Source organism: Caloenas nicobarica, chromosome 27 (assembly GCF_036013445.1).
Source record: "Caloenas nicobarica isolate bCalNic1 chromosome 27, bCalNic1.hap1, whole genome shotgun sequence".
In the NCBI taxonomy this organism is placed as follows: domain Eukaryota; kingdom Metazoa; phylum Chordata; class Aves; order Columbiformes; family Columbidae; genus Caloenas; species Caloenas nicobarica.
In genome coordinates, this window is record NC_088271.1 from 4,900,855 (window position 1) to 4,919,755 (window position 18,901).

Below are 18,901 nucleotides of genomic sequence, written 5' to 3' on the forward strand. Positions count from 1 at the left end.
TGCAATTTGCTATAGAAAACTTTTAGGACCATCTAAATATCTAGAGAATTGATGTCATTTTCTCTTTCCTTGTTGCAGTTCTCAGCAGCGGCACCAACGGTGTAAATATCCCACCAGATTCTGCAGCCACATCAGAATCACTAAGTAACGCAACACTGAAAAGTTCGGACTCTGAAGACAAGGTGAGTTGGAGCAGGATCGGGAGGACACTCAAGGTGACAGACTTTAATATTCACTGAACACAGTCTATTCTTTTAGCAATGTGAGCACAGATTGACCAGTGATAGCCCCTTATCTATCCGTACCATGTTATACACTTTAGGTGTAGTAGTAGATTTTATACTGTCCTAATATTATATTTATCTTTAACTCAAGAACTGTAACAAATATTTACTGAGTCCACAGTTTAGGATTGTTTTCCATAGCTATTTTCTCTCAAAAAAAAATAAAAATACTGAGTTCTGCTTCTATTCTCATTGATTTCTTTTAGTAATTCTAATTTTATTTTTAGTTTTGCTGTAAAATGTTATTGGGGCTTCAGTGATACCATTCATAGGATCGTTTTGGTTTGAAAAGACCTTCAGGATCATCGAGTCCGACCATAACCCAGCCCTGGCACTGCCACATGTCCTGAGAACCTCATCTCCGTGTCCAACCCCTCCAGGGATGGTGACTCCAGCACTGCCCTGGGCAGCCTGTTCCAGTGCCCGACAGCCCTTTGGGGAAGAAATTTTTCCATATATCCAATCTACAATCCTAATCCTAATATCCAATCGAAATTCCTACCATAGATATCAAATTCCTGTAATTTGGCTCTGTTGTGACGTGGGCCTGTTTGGGCTGGACCTTGTCTCTGTGTCTTGAAAATCCCCAGGAAGCTGCAGGAGCCCCAAGCAACACAGTCCTTAGATGAGAACAAGCCTTGTATCCAACCTCCCGCGACTGGGGAGAGTCTAGGAATGCTGAGGTCTCGGGCAGCCTCGTGTAATTTTGAACTTGATGCTGCTTTTTAGACCAAATGATTGTTAGAGATCCCTTCGAACTTCAGCCATTCTGTGATTCATTAAGGTGCTCTAAACATCAACAGAGGATTTTTTTTTTTTAAATGCAAAATTTGCCTTGTAGCTCTAGAGGCATTACTGGCCTGTCATGGTGACTGTGTGACTCACCATGTCATAACGTGGTTTTTGTTTAAAGAAACTCGATTATCTAGGCTAAAGTTTTCCATTTCTTTTCTTTAGGCAGGAGAATGTCAGAAAAAGGAGTCCAGCAATACTTCAGATGATGACAGCTCTGAGAAGGCAGAGCTAAATGCACAGCAAGCATTTGTATTTGGGCAAAACTTAAGAGATAGAGTTAAGGTAAATATGTGTTTGTCATCTTGACTAAGAGCTGATATATTTAAATGAGGATAAGAGGCAATGGAACAGATCACTTGTTGGCATGAGCGTTATACACCATTTATGAAGTACTTTGAAGCCACTGTTTTTAACAGGGTTAAAACCTCCATGTACGTATGAAAAATTAGAAGCTGTGAGCACATTTCATTTGGCTGTTTAATAAAACTAATCTTCCAGATATTTAGTAAAGGAATTAATACTGTTTAGTAGCATAAGAAGCTTTTTCAAAAACAAATGCATCTACTGCAATCGTAGGTGACATCTGAAGCTCAGTGCGATATAACGTTTTCTCTCAGAATTGAGTTGAAATGTGCTCCTAATAATTAAGATGAAATGTGTTCCTAAGATGCTCCCATGCAACCAAGACTTCACAGAAAAGGTGAGAAATTAGGGCAGCCTGGGTTCAAACCAGTGGAGTAATCAAGCTGGATTGTTAGTACCACCTGTTGAAGAAAAAGTACCGTACTGGGTTGTAGAATTCTGTTGTTTTACTGTAGAAAGTGTGGATAGGGCTTTGTCTTGGGAAAGAATGAGCTGAAAATTATGTGGTCAGTAGTTAAAACCATCAATATGTACTTATGGTTTTTACAGCTAGGAGATGAAAGCGATGAAACAGCCGACGTGCAGAACGCTGGCCTCCCCACGTCAGACGTACCTTCTGCAACAAATTATTTTCTACAGTACATCAGTTCCAGGTGAGACTACAGGGAAACAAACTTATGGAACAGTTTTCCTCATTCTGTGTTCAAAATGATTTGGATACAGGGCTTGTACTGGGTCTGTGGGAACCCAGGCTTCTGAAGAATGAGGTGAGGAATTCTCAATTATCTGGTCAAGGGAAATGCATTTGACATAATTTACTTGACCACATCCTCACCAAAATCTCTTCAGAAAACTAACATAAGATGAGAAAAGTCTTCTCATGAATGATTAGAAAGAAACAGTGGTAGAATAAATTTGAGCTACCAATAGAATCCTGCAGAGATCTGTGCTTTACCTGTGGTGTTCAATACTTTTCATATATGATATGGATAAAAGGGAAGAGTAGTTAAAAGAGAAGTTACTTGTTCATGATAATAAGCTTTTCAGAGCAATATAGAGGCCCCATGTGAATAAGTAGGAACCTAACTGTGGGAGGCCTTGGAGAGAATTTCTGATTAGGCAATAGCATCAGAAGAAATTTGATGTAGGTATGTGGAAAGTGAGGCAGCCAGGAGAAAACTGCTAATTCTATGTATACCGCGATGAACCGTGACAGCCATCACTTAAGGCTAAAATGTTGGTATCACTCTGAAAATATTAGCTCAGTAGTGGTCAAAAAAAATCAAGCAGTGCTATAGAAAGAGTAGAAAACAGAAGAGAATTTCTTGCTACACGGAGCTGTGAATTCAAGTAATAACTGGAAAAGCACAGGGGAAAAAAATCCCACTGAGAGCAAAGCCATGAAGTAATTGTAGGAAAAGCACTGATGTGTGCTTGCCTTGTCCTCATATTCTGCATTTTTAAGGCTGTTCACCACTGCACTAGGCAGTTTTGCAGTCGTAATCCCTTTAGACATCGAGCTCCTCGGATGATGCGCTGGAGGGGTTGAGAACACCAGGGACTCTGTGGGTACCAGGTCAACGTCCAGTTTTTCTAATTGCATTTGGCAGACAATAACTTCTAATATGTGGGCTTCAAATACTGGAACATTTATTTAGATATTTCAGCTCGTGTGACATCTACTGCCATATTTCAATAGAGTCTTTACTTTGGGAGGATTTGTTCATGGAAGGTCAATTACCAGAAGCTTAGAGACTTATTTTTAAGGCAATCCCACAACTAAGTGAAGCTGCTCTGGTTTTCAGCTGAGATGGGAAGATGTTATGGCAGCTTATTTGTAAAAGGAAAACTCCAGTCCTTTGAAAATTGTAAATGTCCTGGGTCACACAGCAGATTTCAGTAGATCATATTGAGTTCCCACTTGGAGCTCAGAACTGTGGCATTTAATTCCCTTAGTCGGCAAAACTTTCTTCCTCTGAGGATTTCCTCTGTTCTTTGAACAACTCTGCGTGCACGATTTAAAGTTTTGTTTGGTTCCTCTTAAATCCTGTAGTGACATATGCCCTTATTTTCCAAACTTGGTGAGACACACATAGGCTGATTTCAAGTGGTTTGCATTCCGCGTGTTCACCTAGTAAGTGTGGTGATGACTGTGAAACAGTAAAACTATTGTCCTTCCTAAATAAGATTTAAAATCTGTTAATATTATATCTGTTAATAAAAATGCTACGTGAGAGGATGATGCTTATTCTATAGGGAAGGTGCGAGGGCTGAGATTGATTGTGAAACTTGTTGGGGAGGCTGTGGCGTTGCAGCTCCTCTGATAAAAGGCATCACGTATCCCTGCTACCTTGGCTTCAGTTATGATATTGCAAGTGGTTTTGTTTCAATTCTTTCTGTTTCTGAGAAAATTGACCTATAAACATGTTGTGGCTCAAGTTTGTATGTGTAGGATACTATTTTTCAAAAGTAAGTTATATGATTAAGCACTAAGCCCTCTCTCAGCATCCAGTGTTGCTTGATATATAATTTGAAATCTAAAGGGAAGATATTTACAGTGACAAAATAATTTGTCGTCACTCAGAGAATTCTCATTCTGTAAAACCAGCATATGCTCCCATGTTGTTAAGTCGAATTAACTTTCGCTTATGTTCCTGTGTCAAGCAGTGCTTTATCCTTAAAGCTAGTGATAATCCCTTGATTTTTGAGGAATTTTATCAGTAGAAGATAAACAGATATTTTCCTGACTTCTAAAACCTGTTCTGTTTTCCTTTTTTCCAGTGTAGAGAACTCTACAAACAGCGCAGATGCATCGAGCAACAAGTTTGTTTTTGGACAGAACATGAGCGAGCGAGTCCTAGTGAGTATTCATGCTGTGACTTTTGTGAGTACTTCGCAGGACGGATCCTCACTCAGGAATTTTAAGAGCCTTTAATTACGCTCGTCACTGGATCCTGCTTTTCTTCTAGTGGTTCCCCTTGCAGACGAGTTATTTTGTTAGGAGCTGTTGTCTCCAACAGCTCATGCTCTCCAGGATTTCCCTGCCAACGTAAGGGCAGTAATGCCTTCTCTGGAGTGCACGTGCTTCTCAAGTCCAAGCACTTTATGGCACAGTTTGCTGCTTTAAATGGCTTTTTCAACATAAGCGTTGGAGGGTGTTTCATGTTTACTGTCCTCCAAATTGAGAAAAGTTGTTACGTGACTCCCCGAGTGATGGGATTTCAAGCCCAGCCCTAAGGTGGGATTCAGGAAATTCTGTTTATGGTGTACCAACCTAAGGCAAAACTTCTAGTGCCTCCTTGTTTCCTGCTGTGGATTTTATTGCTGTGCTGGTACCAAAGGGAAACATTTCACGCTGTGCATTCATACCTGTCTAAGCACTGAGCAAGTGGTTCAGTCGGGTGCGCCTTGAGTCGAACTGGAGCTGAAATGGGTTTGCTGCTTCAAAATAAGGGTCGAAAATGGGTGTCAGTTCAGGGGAAAATCATGTGAACTGGTTTTCAGGTCCTGCTGCACTCAGTGCCTTGGCTGGGGTAGCAGGAAAGCATTTACTGTGGGAGTCTTTGTGTGTGGGATTCTTCTTTTGCCGTATGGTTTATAAAAACTACAGCTTCCTACAGTAATCGCTCATTAGTCTTGTTCTGCAAAATGAGCGAATGCTTCCTCTCCTGTGTCTGCCTCCTCTTCTTTTTGCAATAGAGTCCACCCAAATCAAATGAAGGTAATACGGAGAGTAATAAGGAGAACGCTGCTACGGAGTCTGGGTCTGAATCATCTTCTCAGGAAGCCACACCAGAGAAAGGTGAGAAACAATACATTATTTTAGGATTGGTTGTTATTTCTCGTTTAAATGATTGCATTTTTCAGTATCCCATTACTTTATAAAAACATAGAATTTTTATGTTGTATGTACTGCCTCCTGTACCCAAAGATTCAGGCTGGTCTGGGAGGTGATGTGGTGGATGTGATAGATTCTCTTGTGCTTTTGTCTTTAATATTAAACACATACAGGTTACACTGTTTTCATGGTGGTTCTGCAGTATTGGGAGTATCTTCAGCAGAACAAAAGTAGAGGGAATTAACAGAGCAAGTATTTGGACCTACAGCCAGGAAATGTGCAGGAATGGGGCAAACTTTTAACATTTCTATGATACTTGCAGTGAGTGAAATACCAAGTCAGATCTATATTTTATAGAGTGGGTGCAGCAAACATGTTACTTGAACTGAGAACTGTTTGCTGGGTTCTGGACTTCTGTGACTCTTCACATTGGCAAGGTTTTCTGGAAGTCTTGGGAGTTATGAGCATCCTCCAGCAAACTGCTTGCAAGCCAAGCCAAAATAAAAGTGGAAAATTAATCGTGCATTACGTGTGGAGGCACAACTGGTAGCAGTGTTGGCACAGATGTTGGTGTCCATACGTTAGAGGTTTTGAATATCATATGTGGGGACAACATTTTTCAATAACTTACCTCTTCTGTCCCTTGTCTCTTCTTGTGCTTCTAAAACAAATTTTGAAGACAAGCTTCACCTTCTGCTTTGAATTTCAATCCTATTTCTAATGTTCTCTTAACGTCTGTCTTCTGTACTTTCTTCTCCAAATTCTGATGGATTCGTGTGAGATCTTTTATCATTCTTGCCAAATTATGTGCTAATCATTCCTGAACTTCCACCATGTCGTTCAGCTAACAACATTTCGGAGTCGCTGGCGGAGTCTGCGGCAGCCTACACTAAAGCGACGGCGCGCAAGTGTTTGTTAGCGAAGGTTGAAGTGATTACTGGGGAGGAGGCTGAAAGTAACGTGTTGCAGGTGAGAAACGGGTCAAGTCAAGGAGTTTTGAGTTGGTGGGGATTTATGTGGATGTCCAGTGAACGCACATCCCTACAACTCAGCCATCTGCTATATCTCTAATGTAATTTCTTCTTTTAAAATGCAAATTTTGGATATTTATTATCACATAATCGTTTCTTGATTTCCTCTGTCTGAATACATTTCACTGTTTGGGCCATCCAGCCAAATCTGAAGCAAAGTTTCCTGAATCCATCACAGAAAAGCTTCTGTCTCCTATTTGAAGAAAATTTAAATGAACTAAAATTTTTTTAAGTTCTTTAGCTATTGTACTAGAGGTTTTTTTTTTAAACCCAGGATGGACTATTATGCCAGAAATCTGGTTTCCTGTTGTAGCAGAAACCATAAAACAGTCCTCAGTAATTTGTCTTGCGGTACTTGGTTAAATTAACGACGTTTCAGAAGGACGTTACGTTGTGATTTAGACTCCAGATTTTAACTGTGATTTATTTAACATTGTAGTTATTCATTAACTTACACATATTTATTGACTTCAGTATGTCCTTAAGAAAAACATGCAGGGTTTTCATGTAAAACTAAGTGGTGTATATATATGTATTTTTTCTTCTGTCTTTATCTTCCAATTTTAGTTTTTTCTTCAGATCTTTTAAGTTTCTCAACACCTGAACTGCATTAATTTTTAAGGATAACTCTTTGTTCTTACAGATGCCAAACAGATGCACTGTGTCAGAGACTAATACATATCAATAATTATCAGAATTATCATGCAAAATAATAATCTATAACATTTATCTTCTTGGACTTTTTTACCAGACTGAAAGATCTTTAAATAGTTGTTCTGGTACTTCCCTGTTTCTGTGTAATTCAGAAACCCCTGGATACTGAAGAGATGAGTCCTGTTTCCCTTCCAAAACCCACAACTTTTAGCAGTTGTATATTTACTAGAGGACTGATTTGCATGAGTATGTTGTAACTGAACAGACCTCTCTCCTAATTTCTGTTCTTTTTCCCCTCTGAAATTTAATGCACTGGAATCCCAAATGGGACTTGTTCAGACAGAACCATGTAAATGTTGCAGAAATTAATTTATCCAGAGCTGGGTGTTGTGTGGTGGAGAACGTGAGAGAAGCAGAGGGAAGGAAAATGGAAATATTTAATATATTCTCTGCCTGGCACATGCACATGTGTGGGGTGATGGTTTGAAGTATGAAACCTCAGCGGTGACAATGACGATGGGTTAGAGAGGGGATAGAAAGTAGAGCTGTTGGGCAGGGCAATAAAAAGGGAAGTTTTATGGGAAGCAGGAACAATCCCACTGTTAGAGAGTACAAAACTTGGACTTTTTCAAACTGATGAACCAAGAAGGCAGGAAAAATACCTCTTGTTTATTCATGGCTTAGTGTGGGTCAGGCTTTGAGTTGATAATGAGGTAACGTGTTAATTCATCCTTTCTGCCTTAATACAGGAAGAATTTTGCTTTGTTTTCCTTGTGCAACAAATACCACCTTCAGTGGTGCAAAGTGCAACTAAGACTTTTAAAAGAATTTATTTAAGGCTATCAATGACTCTTTATCACAGTGTTTCTTCTCTGAAAGTTTGTACCTTATCTGAAAATTGTTCTTTGCTCATGAACACAGGTATTCTTTGAGAATATATAACTTCTGTTAGTAAAACCTGGTCAAACCAGTGTATTTTGAGGAATTTCTTGCAATGACTACTTTGGTTTCCATAGCTATAAACAGTTTAAAACTCCAGCATGAAATCTGAATATTTTTTTAACCAGCTGTAGGTGATTAAGGATGAAATATATTATTATTTCAATCAACCACTACGCTACAGAGAGATTTTCTGTTACAGATTCAGTGCAAGCTGTTTGTATTCGATAAAAACTCTCAGTCTTGGGTGGAAAGAGGTCGAGGACTCCTGCGACTCAACGACATGGCCTCGACAGACGACGGAACGTTACAGTCTCGGCTGGGTAAGAGGAACCGGGGAGATGAGGCGCTGTCTGAGCTACAGCAACTCAGCAGCAGTTTGGACCTTTTCTCTTCAATTTATGACCATTTCCTCCAAAGAGAGTATCATTATATATCCTCTTATTGTAGCAAATGTCCCAGTTACTTTTTTTTTCCCCTCATAAAAGCAAGCTGCAATTAGCAGCTAGGATATTTGACTAGAAGTTTACAGCAACATTCTTAAGATCTGGGCTCTTTGCTCTTTGGGACGGGTGTTTCTGGTGGGGAAAGTCTCTTTGAATAGTGCAGAATTGCTCAGGCTGGCAGGAATGTGTATTAGCCTGAGATTATCAGCTCAGATCCAACCACTGAACTTTGACGTATTGACATATAAGACTTTAGACGAAATACCTTTAGATACGGCTGATTAACAGTCTGCATTCACCTCATTAATAGTTGTGACAAGATTCCTGTTTTAAGGGCTCTCCCTTGATATTCTTTGTAAAGAGACTTAAACATTCATGCAATAAAAAGCCATCTTGGCTGCTTTGAGCTTCCTGTTCTGGCTTTTCCCACCTAACTGATGTTTTGTGTTGGCTTTAGTGATGAGGACTCAGGGGAGTCTCAGGTTAATCTTAAATACCAAGCTCTGGGCTCAGATGCAGATCGATAAAGCCAGTGAGAAGAGTATCCGGATCACCGCCATGGATACAGAGGACCAAGGAGTTAAAGTTTTTCTTATATCAGTGAGTACTGAGCTTCGTTTACATCTTAACATTCCCACTAAAATCGGCGCTTGCTTAAATTGTAGCTGAGGTAACATTCCCATTGTTCCCCAAAGCCCAGGGGCTTGGCAGACTTTGCTTTTCTGTAAAGCCTTAGTAGTTGTGAAGAAATTCCATAAAAGGCTGCCCCAGGCAGCCAGATTGTCCAAAGCATCAACTGTGGAGTTGTGGGATCTGTTCCACGCCTACCGACGCTATTACTGTAGCGTAGGATTAATGCAAATCATTTTTTGATATCAAGGGAAATAGGCATTTCATAGATTTGTATTTAATAGAGTCATAGAGTCATAGAATCATTTCAGTTGGAAGAGACCCTCAGGATCATCGAGTCCAACCATAACCCAGCCTAACTCTAGCACTAAACCATGTCCATGAGAACCTCATCTAAATGCCTTTTAAACCCCTCCAGGATGGTGACTCCACCACTGCCCTGGGCAGCCTGTTCCAATGCCCGACAGCCCTTTGCGGCAGAAATTGTTCCCCGGATCCAACCTCAACCTCCCCTGGTGCAACTTGAGGCCGTTTCCTCTGGTCCTGGCGCTTGTTCCTGGGGAGCAGAGCCCGACCCCCCCTGGCTCCAAGCTCTTTTCAGGCAGGTCAGAGATCAGAAGGTCTCCCCTCAGCTCCTGTTCTCCAGCTGAACCCCCAGCTCCCTCAGCCGCTCCCATCACACTTGTGCTCCAGCCCCTTCACCAGCTCCGTTCCCTCCTCTTCACTCTCTCTAGTCCCTCAATGTCCTTCTTATGATGAGGGGCCCAAAACTGAACACAATATTCAGGGTTTGGCCTCACCAGCGCCCAGTACAGTGGCACAATCGCTTCTCCGGTCCTCCTGGCCACGCTGTTCCTGATACAAGCCAGGATGCCGTTGGCCTTTTTGGCCACCTGGGCACACGCTGGCTCATGTTCAACACCCCCAGGTCCTTTTCCTCCAGGCACTTTCCAGCCGCTCTTCCCCAGCCTGCAGCGTTCATGGGGCTGTTGCGACCCAAGTGCAGGACCCGGCACTTGGCCTTGTTGAACCTCAGACAATTGGCCTCAGCCCATCGATCCAGCCGGTCCAGATCCCTCTGTAGAGCCTCCTGCCCTCCAGCAGATCAACACTCCACCCAACTTGGTGGCATCTCTGAACTCACTGAGGGTGCACTCAAATAGCTTAAACCAAAATCAGAACTATCTGAACTCATAGCATGGAAGAGCTGTTGTTGTCTGTCTGCAGTGCGGGCAGATGTATTGGTGCTCACTGGAAGTGAAACACTCAATATCCGTCAAATGCGTTGTGTATAAGTGAAGGGTAGCGCGTTTTAACTGTGATTTCATTTTTAATACAGAGTAGTCCAAGCAGTAGCAGAACAGTGAAAGTGATTTCTGTGCTTGCTAAATGGGGAAACAGCAACCCCTATTAGAATGACCAAAATACTGAAGAGATCGTGATAGTCACAAAGAAAGGTCGGTCATTCCCTGATGTCTGCTAAGAGCACTCAACGATTTTGAGTTCTGAGCACGTTCCTTTGACTTACCCTGATTCTACACAAGGGGATGCTAAAGAATTAAATGTTTTCATGGATCAGAATTTAGGAGAAGAGCAACAAAAAGCTGCCCCTGTGACATGAGGTTTGTAGGGCTGGGATCTGGAGTCCCAGAGTGGGAATTAATGATACTGAGTATCTACTGATGAAGAAAAAGCAGTGAAATTAATGGATAACTCTTTCTCAGCATTTTTCCAGATTGGAAAAGTTTGAGTCATCTGTCATCAGGTTATTCACTATTGATTTTAGTATTGAGAAAAAGTATGGAAAAAATGTATTCACTCCAGCTCATTGCAGGGGAATTTTACAGATATGGAGGTGATAGACTGAAGTGATGTATGGGGAGGATGGAAACCATTTTTTATGAAAGAATCTGAGAAGTGGGATTGTTACCTTACAATTAACTTGGGGTAATGGTAATAGTGAACACGAGGACTTAACTGACTTACTGCAAATGGTTTCATAGTATTCAAATATTCAAATATTTTAAATAATGTCCATTACTTAGTTTGATAGTCCTAAAAATGGATTCTTTTGAAGGTGTGAAGTGGCCATTAACCTTTGAGAGTAAAAAAAAATATATATATATTCTTGGACAGGTTGTCACAAACGCTTCCTCTGAAAACAGCTGATCAGTATAAAAGAGTGTGGGGGGAAAAAAAAAAAAGGATTAGTCACCTGCCTGACTGCATGTCCATTCAGTTTTCTCATTATATCTTACGTTTGAATTTTATGTCAGTGCATTGTGAAACAAAGTCACAATTAAGTGACTTAGGTACAATTAACTAATACATGAAGTTGAGCGAGTGACAAAGCTGGAAAAACCTGTGCAAGGCAAATTTTTTAATTAAAGATCTTTTAAACATAAGCTCTGGGGAGGAATTTCCTCTCACCATCAGAATTCAGCATCTCTAGCATCTTGCTGTGTAACCACAACCCACTCTGACCGAGTTTGGAAAACCCTTTGTGAAATTCGGCATGCCCGGCATGCATTATGTATGCAGCGTTTTATTCATAATTCCTTACACCTTTTTCTTGTTTCTGAATATTAAAAAACCATCAGGCCAGCTCTAAAGACACAGGGCAGCTGTACGCTGCGTTGCACCATCGGATCTTGGCCTTGCGGAGTCGAGTGGAACAGGAGCAAGAGGTGAAGAACGTGGCGCCCGAGCCAGAGGTGACGCAATCGAACGAGGAGGACAGTGATGACGATGTCATCGCACCGACAGGAGCAGTTGGAAGTGGTAAGCAGGACAGACAACGGAGTTTCCTCTTTTCCATACATTTTTCTCTGTTGTTCTTTAAGGCAGGCTGTCCTCTCTACTTATATATTATAGATGTACTTCCGTCGCTTCTCACATTTTGTGGAATAAGACTCATTGCATGAATTGTCTTTTTGAATGCGACTGTTTCTTACTTCTCCAGACTCATAAAAAAGGTGCTGCTTCCATGCAAGTGACACGTCACAGTTTAGCTGAGGTTTTCTGCGCTTTAATTACTTCTAGTTTGGTTTACAGGGGTGGTCGAGTTTCATTTTTGCCTTCAATGCGGCCAAAGCTCACACGTAAAACCCGAGATGAGTGTCTTGGGCTACTTGGGGCAGGCAGGATCAGGCAGCCCCTTGGGCAGAGTGGAAAAGCAGAAGATATGCAAAGGGAAAAGAGTGTAATTAATTTCGTTGTAAATGAGGAGGCCATGCTTTAAGAAAAACACTAGTCTTCAGTTTGAGGCAGGCTTCCTTCTGTACTCCTGGCTTGGGGGACATCTATGCTTTGCTTTTCTGTGACTTAGAATGTCCAACCTTTGACAGGGACCAGTATCCATCCTGATTCACTGCCGGGGAAGAAAAAGGAGGAATGGATCTGAACAAAAGCAGTGGATGAGTTGAAGATGCTGGAAACTGAGCGTTTAGGCTCTGGGGTGCTGGTAGGATCCCCAGTCAGATTAGTCGAGAACAGAAGACAGAACTTAATCTCGAGAAGGAAGATGTGGGGCAGGGGGAGCTCTACAGTTCTCATCTCTCCTTTAAATACAAAATCTGAGACTTGTGTAGACTTCTCGGGTGGGATCTGGGATTGTAAGGCAAGAAACAAAAGAGATTTGTTATGACAAAGAATTTTCTTTGTTGCAGGTCCCAATGAGGAAGGTGACGGGCAGAACGTTGGCAGCACATAGCAGACGGGAGCCGCTCTGCTTGCAAGGCTGCTACCGACATCATCTTGCAGGCACCTCTGGATACCCCAGGCCAGCTGTTATTTCAGGCAGTGTTGAAGGCTCCAGGACTTAAAAACTGTGCATCCCTGTTCTGTTTGTTTGGTTTTTTGGTCTGGATCAGTAGATTCCACACAAAAAAAAAAAAGCAGACTTGGAAACTACCTGAATGTGGTTTGGGACGTGAAAGCTCATCATATTGATGAGCCAAAAAAACAACAACAACAAAAAAAACCAAACATCTCCCCTCTTCCTTGTAATTGAAATGGCACATTACAGCTTGTCATGGCTTTTCATTGGGACCTTTTGACTGTTTCTTCAGTAGTTCGTGTCTTGCAGGCCTCCGAGATAGAACTTTCCGACACGGTTCCGACTCGAATTCCGCTTTTGTAACCCCTGCTCCCCCTCCTGAGTTTGTCACCTGCAGGGAAACCGTGTCCTCACCAGTTCTGCGCTCACTGGCTGCCCTTCTGGGTTCTTCCTCTTTATTTTTTTTGGACTGCAGATGGGACAAATTATGTTTTTACCATTTAATCCCAACACAGGTTGTGGACACTATTGTTCCCTGACTCTAGTGGGTTTGTAAACAGAGAGAAGCAAAACGTTGTGGTTCACCAGAAAAATCTTTTTTTTTAATGCGGTAATAAGAGACTTGGAAGTCCACAGGACGTTTTGCTAACTCCTTTTCTTTCTTCCCATGTCATTATTATTATTTGGGGATTTATATTGTGGTGAAATTTTTTTATTTTAGTTTTTCAATAAGATGCTCTCGTGTGTTGAAAAAGTGGAACTATTGTTTTGTACTGTTCTTTTCTGTTACTATTTAAGGGAGAGCCAAGCCACTATATATAATAGGTGTTATATACAATTTTTCTTAGAAAATTATATGTTTCTGTGGCTACAGTGAAGTGTAGGAGGCATACAGGTTACACCTTGAGAAAAGTGAGGAGGAAACAGCTCTTAGCCCTTGGAAGAATAAAATAGGCTCATGTAATGAGCTCTGTCAGCCATGAAAATAAATCTGTATAATAAAGCAGCTCTCAGTTAATGGCTTGATTCAACAAGCCATTTAAGCACTTGCCTGACTTAACTACATGTGAATAATCTTACCGAAGTCAATGCAACTATTCATGCTTCAAGTCGAGTACGTTTTTAAATACCTTGCTGAATTAACGGCCTTAAATAGAAAATTAACTTCTAACCCTTCCTGTCCCTGTTCTGTTTCCTGAAGTCCTGCAGCATGAAGAAAAAGGTAATATTGCCAGCTTTGACTAGTCTGGGCTGAAGGATATTGTATTATGTTCCACCAAAATAAAAGCAAGAATGTGTTTTCCTGTGTGTAATTCTGACGTACTCCTCCTGTAGCCGTAACTCACTTTTTGCTTTGGATGTTCTCTAATCACTTGGGCCTTTTGTGTGAAAGTTGAGCTTTATTTTGTTATTAAAACACATGGGATATTCTTGTCCAGCAAAGTTGGAATTTCATAGTCACCAAGGAAGTGACCAGGTCACTGTCCCTATAAATTCCCCAAACTTCTATTTCCTTTATAAACAGATTACTGATAATTTCTCACTTGCTTGCTCTTTCTCTGGTAGTTTAAGGAGATGTAAAATGCACCATTTAAGAGAAAATTAAAGGGGAAGAAGCATTTAATGAAGCAAGAATTGAAAATGAAAACTCAGGTTGTAGCACAAAAGCAACTTTGAAACTATTCATATAGCAAAACGGTCCTTATTACCTCTGTCTTAATGAAACCCTTATTTTTGCTGGGAGTCAAGAACGTGTTTTTACCTGTTTGTTGTTAATGCCGTTGGAGACTGAAGCCCAAGGAAGGAACATCTTGGAGTGAAAAGGGCTGATTATCAGCTGTGCATTTGTGATTTCTCTGGACTGTCTGCTTATGCCTTTTTGCTTTTTTAAAATTTTTTTCTCCTTAGAGTTCTGAGGGTTTTTTAACTGTGTACAAACGTATTGATGCCCCTTCTCGTGCAGCTGGCAGGTGTAACATGTCTCTCAATACCCACCCACACAATTGTTCCTGCATCACAAGGTCTGGGCAACTTCTGTATTTTCAAATAAGTGATCTGCACTCTGGATCTTTTTATACTGAGATACTCAAGATTTAAACTATTTTCAAACAACTTTGCAAGATAAAGCTGCTTGTTGTCAGCATAAAGGAAATTAAAAAGGTGTTGTGGGCAGCAGGGCCTATTTGTGGAGAAACAGGTTTTATTTCCCAGTCCCAAACTCCATGAGGCTTGTGCAGAGTCTCACTTAGAGGTGCTTGACCTGAAATAAAAATGATGGTGCGCCAAGATTCAGAGAAGTGGAACAAGTGTGCTTGCTTTGATGGGGTTCAATGGTGGTACACAATCACCTACAGCATTCTAAAAATACCTGGCAATTATTTACTGATACATATTTTTATTTCAGCTGAAAGTTTTGCATTTATGTTTCTAGTGAAGAGGGAAATCCTGGCGTGAAGCGCTGACAGAACCGGCCGCAGATCGAGCTCAGGCCAAAGCAAAACCTGCTCTGCTTTCAGCCTTAGTAAACTAGTGAGAGGTAAAACCAGGTAACGCCCATGTGTTTAGAAAGATTTATGTCAGATTGTCATGTACATGGGATCTATATTAAAGCTTTTATCAGAAAACGAGCCGCCCAAGTCCCGCGTGGTGTTTCCTGCTGGGCTGTGGCTGTTGGGAGGTTCGTGATCCCCGGGTTTGTCGTCTTGCAACAACCTTCCCCTTGCACCCTGCTCCTGCTGCACCTTTGCTCTTAGGTCTGTTAATATATGGATGTTGTTAAAAATCACTGTGTATCTTGTGCTGGCTCATGTGGACACAGCCTTGCAAGTTTTCCAGGAAAAAAAAAAAATAACAAACATACTGAAGAGTGTAATGAAGTTGAGCACATCTGATGGGGGAAATGTTGCGAGAATGATGATGTTACTAAAACCAGAAGTAAACCTCTTATGCGTACAATTTAAAATAAGATTATACCCACAGGAAATACAAACATTAAGGTAAGAAAATGAGGAAATAGTTACATCATCTTCCTGTAATCCAGCTCCCGGTGCATGATGCAGACAGGCCAAGGGAAGATCTAACTAAGCTGGACTTTAGCAGTCCTCCGCCTAAGCCAGGCTGGGCAGCATCCAAGGAGTAAACCCCCCAGCTCCGCAACGACTCTGCCGTGGTTCCCACCCCAAGGTGTCGATCCCATCGCTTGGCTGTCACCGTTTGATTGTTTGAACACGTCCCATTCTGCAGTTTGGCCTCTTGTTCTCCCAGTGAGTGTAGAAAATGGTTTTTCTTTTCTAGCAACATGTTACATATTTGAAAATTTACCATGTTTCCCCGTAATCTTCTCTAGTTTTAGGAATTCCAATTATGATAATTGCCATAATTTGTCATGCAAGATTTCATTAAACTGACTTTTCACTGTGCGCTTTTCTCCCCTTGTTCTTTGGTCTTTCCGTGCACTGACTTGCTGAAATGAACTCGAGTCCATGGTGTGGGCAGCAGAAACATTGAGGCCAAATGTTATAACAGTATTTTAATTTTCTGGGGTAATGTTTTCTTACCTGTGAAGATCAGCACAGAGCAACAGTGGTGCTAAGAGGGAATTGCTAAATTCGATTCCTTAAGTCAATCTGAATTCCTGTCTCCTGGGTTATGGTACAGGTCTCTTGCAAAGAAATGCTCAAAGATAATTTCTGTAAATAAAAGTGTCTCATTTACAGAGAGTATTTTGACTGCCTCCTTTCAAGGGCTTGAGGATTTATCATCAAGAACACTGGTAATTCTGTTGCTGGGGGGGCAGTGGCTGCGTTTTCTAGGGATGTCTGTGAATTAAATGTGGGGTATGTTGTGAATTCTGGCAGCTTGCAGTGAAACCTGGGGTGAGCAAAGTCCTGGTGTTGTATTTGGTGTCCTTGTCCTGTTCCAGAGACGCTGCTGCTACCAGTTACCGGAGTGGTCCCTGCACAGCCCTGTGCTAATTGTGCTATGGGAAATGCTTTTTATGATGACCAGAGAGGGGAGAACGGGGAAATGTTTTGAACATGACTTGCTGGTGGATGTTTCTGTCCTAATTTCTGGAAAAAAAAAAAGTTTCAGAGGTAGAAGGAAACTATTTGCAGCTTGTAGTACCGTGGCAAGTCATTCTCCTTGTTTAACAGTTAAGGGAAATAATAATCTATTAGCTAATGGGTTTGTAGCGACAGTCTATGGTTAAGAGCAAAATATTTGGAGTCAAATTAGATGTTCTAAGAGTAATGTTACCTAGATTGAATTATATGTTGTTTTACATGGAACTTTCCTGTTCGTAGTAAGATAGCGGTTACATCTTACGGTAACAGTTCTCTAATTGTTTTTAATCATTTAATAATTGCTTAGGAAATGTCCTGCAGCATTCGGAAGGCTGAGGACGGGGACAGTCGTGTCCCAGTGCACGTGGCTGTGGGAGGAGCGGCCCACTGTTTGTTACTTCGGGGAGTGGAGTCTTATCCTGCACCAGACTTAGTAGCGTTCATGTGTCTGTATTGGGGAAAGAGCCTTTGCAGCGTGTGCAGCTCTGGGTTTTCTGGTCCAGCTGCCCAGAGCGGTCACGCAGCCTGTGGATAGATGTGCCTGGAAAGGACTGAGCAGGAGGAATAAAGCTGCTGCTTTCACTTAACTTGTGAGTCCTCGATTGTTGTGTTTGGTTTTGCATTTGTGGGAAGAGGCACTTTTTTGGGCACAGAGGAGGCAGCAAGTCCCTGTCATCAGTGCACCCTGTGCCAGCTCATTCTGCATCTTGCTCCAGGGAGTGGAGTAATTACAAGGGCTGGTAACAGTTATTAGAATCATCAAATTGCAGAAGGGTTTGGGTTGAAGGGCCCTTCCCAGCTCCCCCAGTGCCCCCCCTGCCATGAGCAGGGACATCTGCACCAGCTCAGGTTGCTCAGAGCCCCGTCCAGCCTGGCCTGGGATGTCTCCAGGGATGGTTCAGCCACCACCTCTCTGGCCAACCTGGGCCAGGCTCTCACCACCCTCAGGGGCAACAATTCCTTCCTCGTGTCCAGCCTGAATCTCCCTCCTTTAGTTTAAAACTATTACTTCAATAATAAAGTATTTACTAAGCATTTCCCATGGAGGGGTAGGAAGTAGACAAGCGAAAGAGCTTGAGGTGTCAATCTGGTTTGGGACTTCTCCCATTCAGCTGCTGGAGCCACTTCAGTGGTGGGGAAAACAGAATTGGAAGAGCTGGGCTTGAAGGGACATCGCGGAGCAAGCACAGCAGGGCTGTTGAATGGTGGGGAAGGAGGTGGAGGTGCCCCCAAGGTGTTTGGGAGCCCCGGGGCTTTCTCCAAAAGCCTTTAAGGAGCTCTAGAGCCCGCAGTTTCAGGGTTAGAATTGGGGAATAGCTGAGGCTGGAAGATCTTCCTGCTCAGAGTTGGAGCGGGTTGCTCAGGGCTGTGTCTGGCTGAATTTTCTGTGTGCAAACTGAAGCGTGTCCAGCAAAGCCACCAGGAGCGTGGAAGGTTGAGGCACAGGGTGCAGGAGGAGCGATCAGCTGGAAAAATACAGACAGTACAGCCTACGCTACAGTGTTTATTATTTCTGAAGGAAAAAACTGAGATACAAGTGTAACAGTATACAGGGGCAGCCAGAGAATTAGAATAGAGGCCTTGAAAATGTGTAAATAATCAAAGTACTATTTAGTTATAATCATAGGAGAAAAAAAAAAAAAAAAGCACAACACAAAAAAAACCAAACGGCGGAACAAAAACAGCCAAAACCCAACAAAAAACCCCCAACCAAACAAAAACAATCCACCAGCCCTGACAAGTCAAAGCAGCAGGGCTACCCCCAGTGTATGTGCTTCGGGTTACACGGATCTGCAGCCTCTGAGAGCGCCTGGAGAGCCGCGGCCCGGCCGTGAGCTGAGAACAGCAAATCCAGGGACCTTTCCGAAGGGTTTCCAGGGGCCTCGGGCGCCTCCCGTGGGGGCAGATCCGGCCGGGCCGTGCGAGCCCGGACGCCCCGCGATGCGGCACTAACGGGGTTTGCAGCAGCAGCTCAGCTCGGGGAACCGCGATCGTTCAGCGCGAACCTGAGGCCTGTTCCCCGCCGGAGGAGACCCCGGCCCCAGCTCCGGCAGCCCCGGCCCCCGCAGGTCCCGGTCC

General features: G+C 42.4%; 1 protein-coding gene across 1 annotated transcript in view; it reads left to right on the plus strand.

The window, feature by feature from the left end:
- RANBP3 (RAN binding protein 3) overlaps positions 1 to 16,444 on the plus strand; it is a 41,850-nt gene extending 25,406 nt beyond the window's left edge. The window contains exons 8-17 of the mRNA XM_065652745.1: positions 79 to 182; positions 1,242 to 1,361; positions 1,992 to 2,095; positions 4,224 to 4,302; positions 5,142 to 5,244; positions 6,125 to 6,249; positions 8,107 to 8,227; positions 8,808 to 8,950; positions 11,581 to 11,761; positions 12,649 to 16,444. Coding sequence (XP_065508817.1) covers positions 79 to 182; positions 1,242 to 1,361; positions 1,992 to 2,095; positions 4,224 to 4,302; positions 5,142 to 5,244; positions 6,125 to 6,249; positions 8,107 to 8,227; positions 8,808 to 8,950; positions 11,581 to 11,761; positions 12,649 to 12,692 — 1,124 coding nt within the window. The 3' untranslated portion in view covers positions 12,693 to 16,444. The remainder of the gene's footprint in view (positions 1 to 78; positions 183 to 1,241; positions 1,362 to 1,991; positions 2,096 to 4,223; positions 4,303 to 5,141; positions 5,245 to 6,124; positions 6,250 to 8,106; positions 8,228 to 8,807; positions 8,951 to 11,580; positions 11,762 to 12,648) is intronic.
- Positions 16,445 to 18,901: the final 2,457 nt, after the last annotated feature.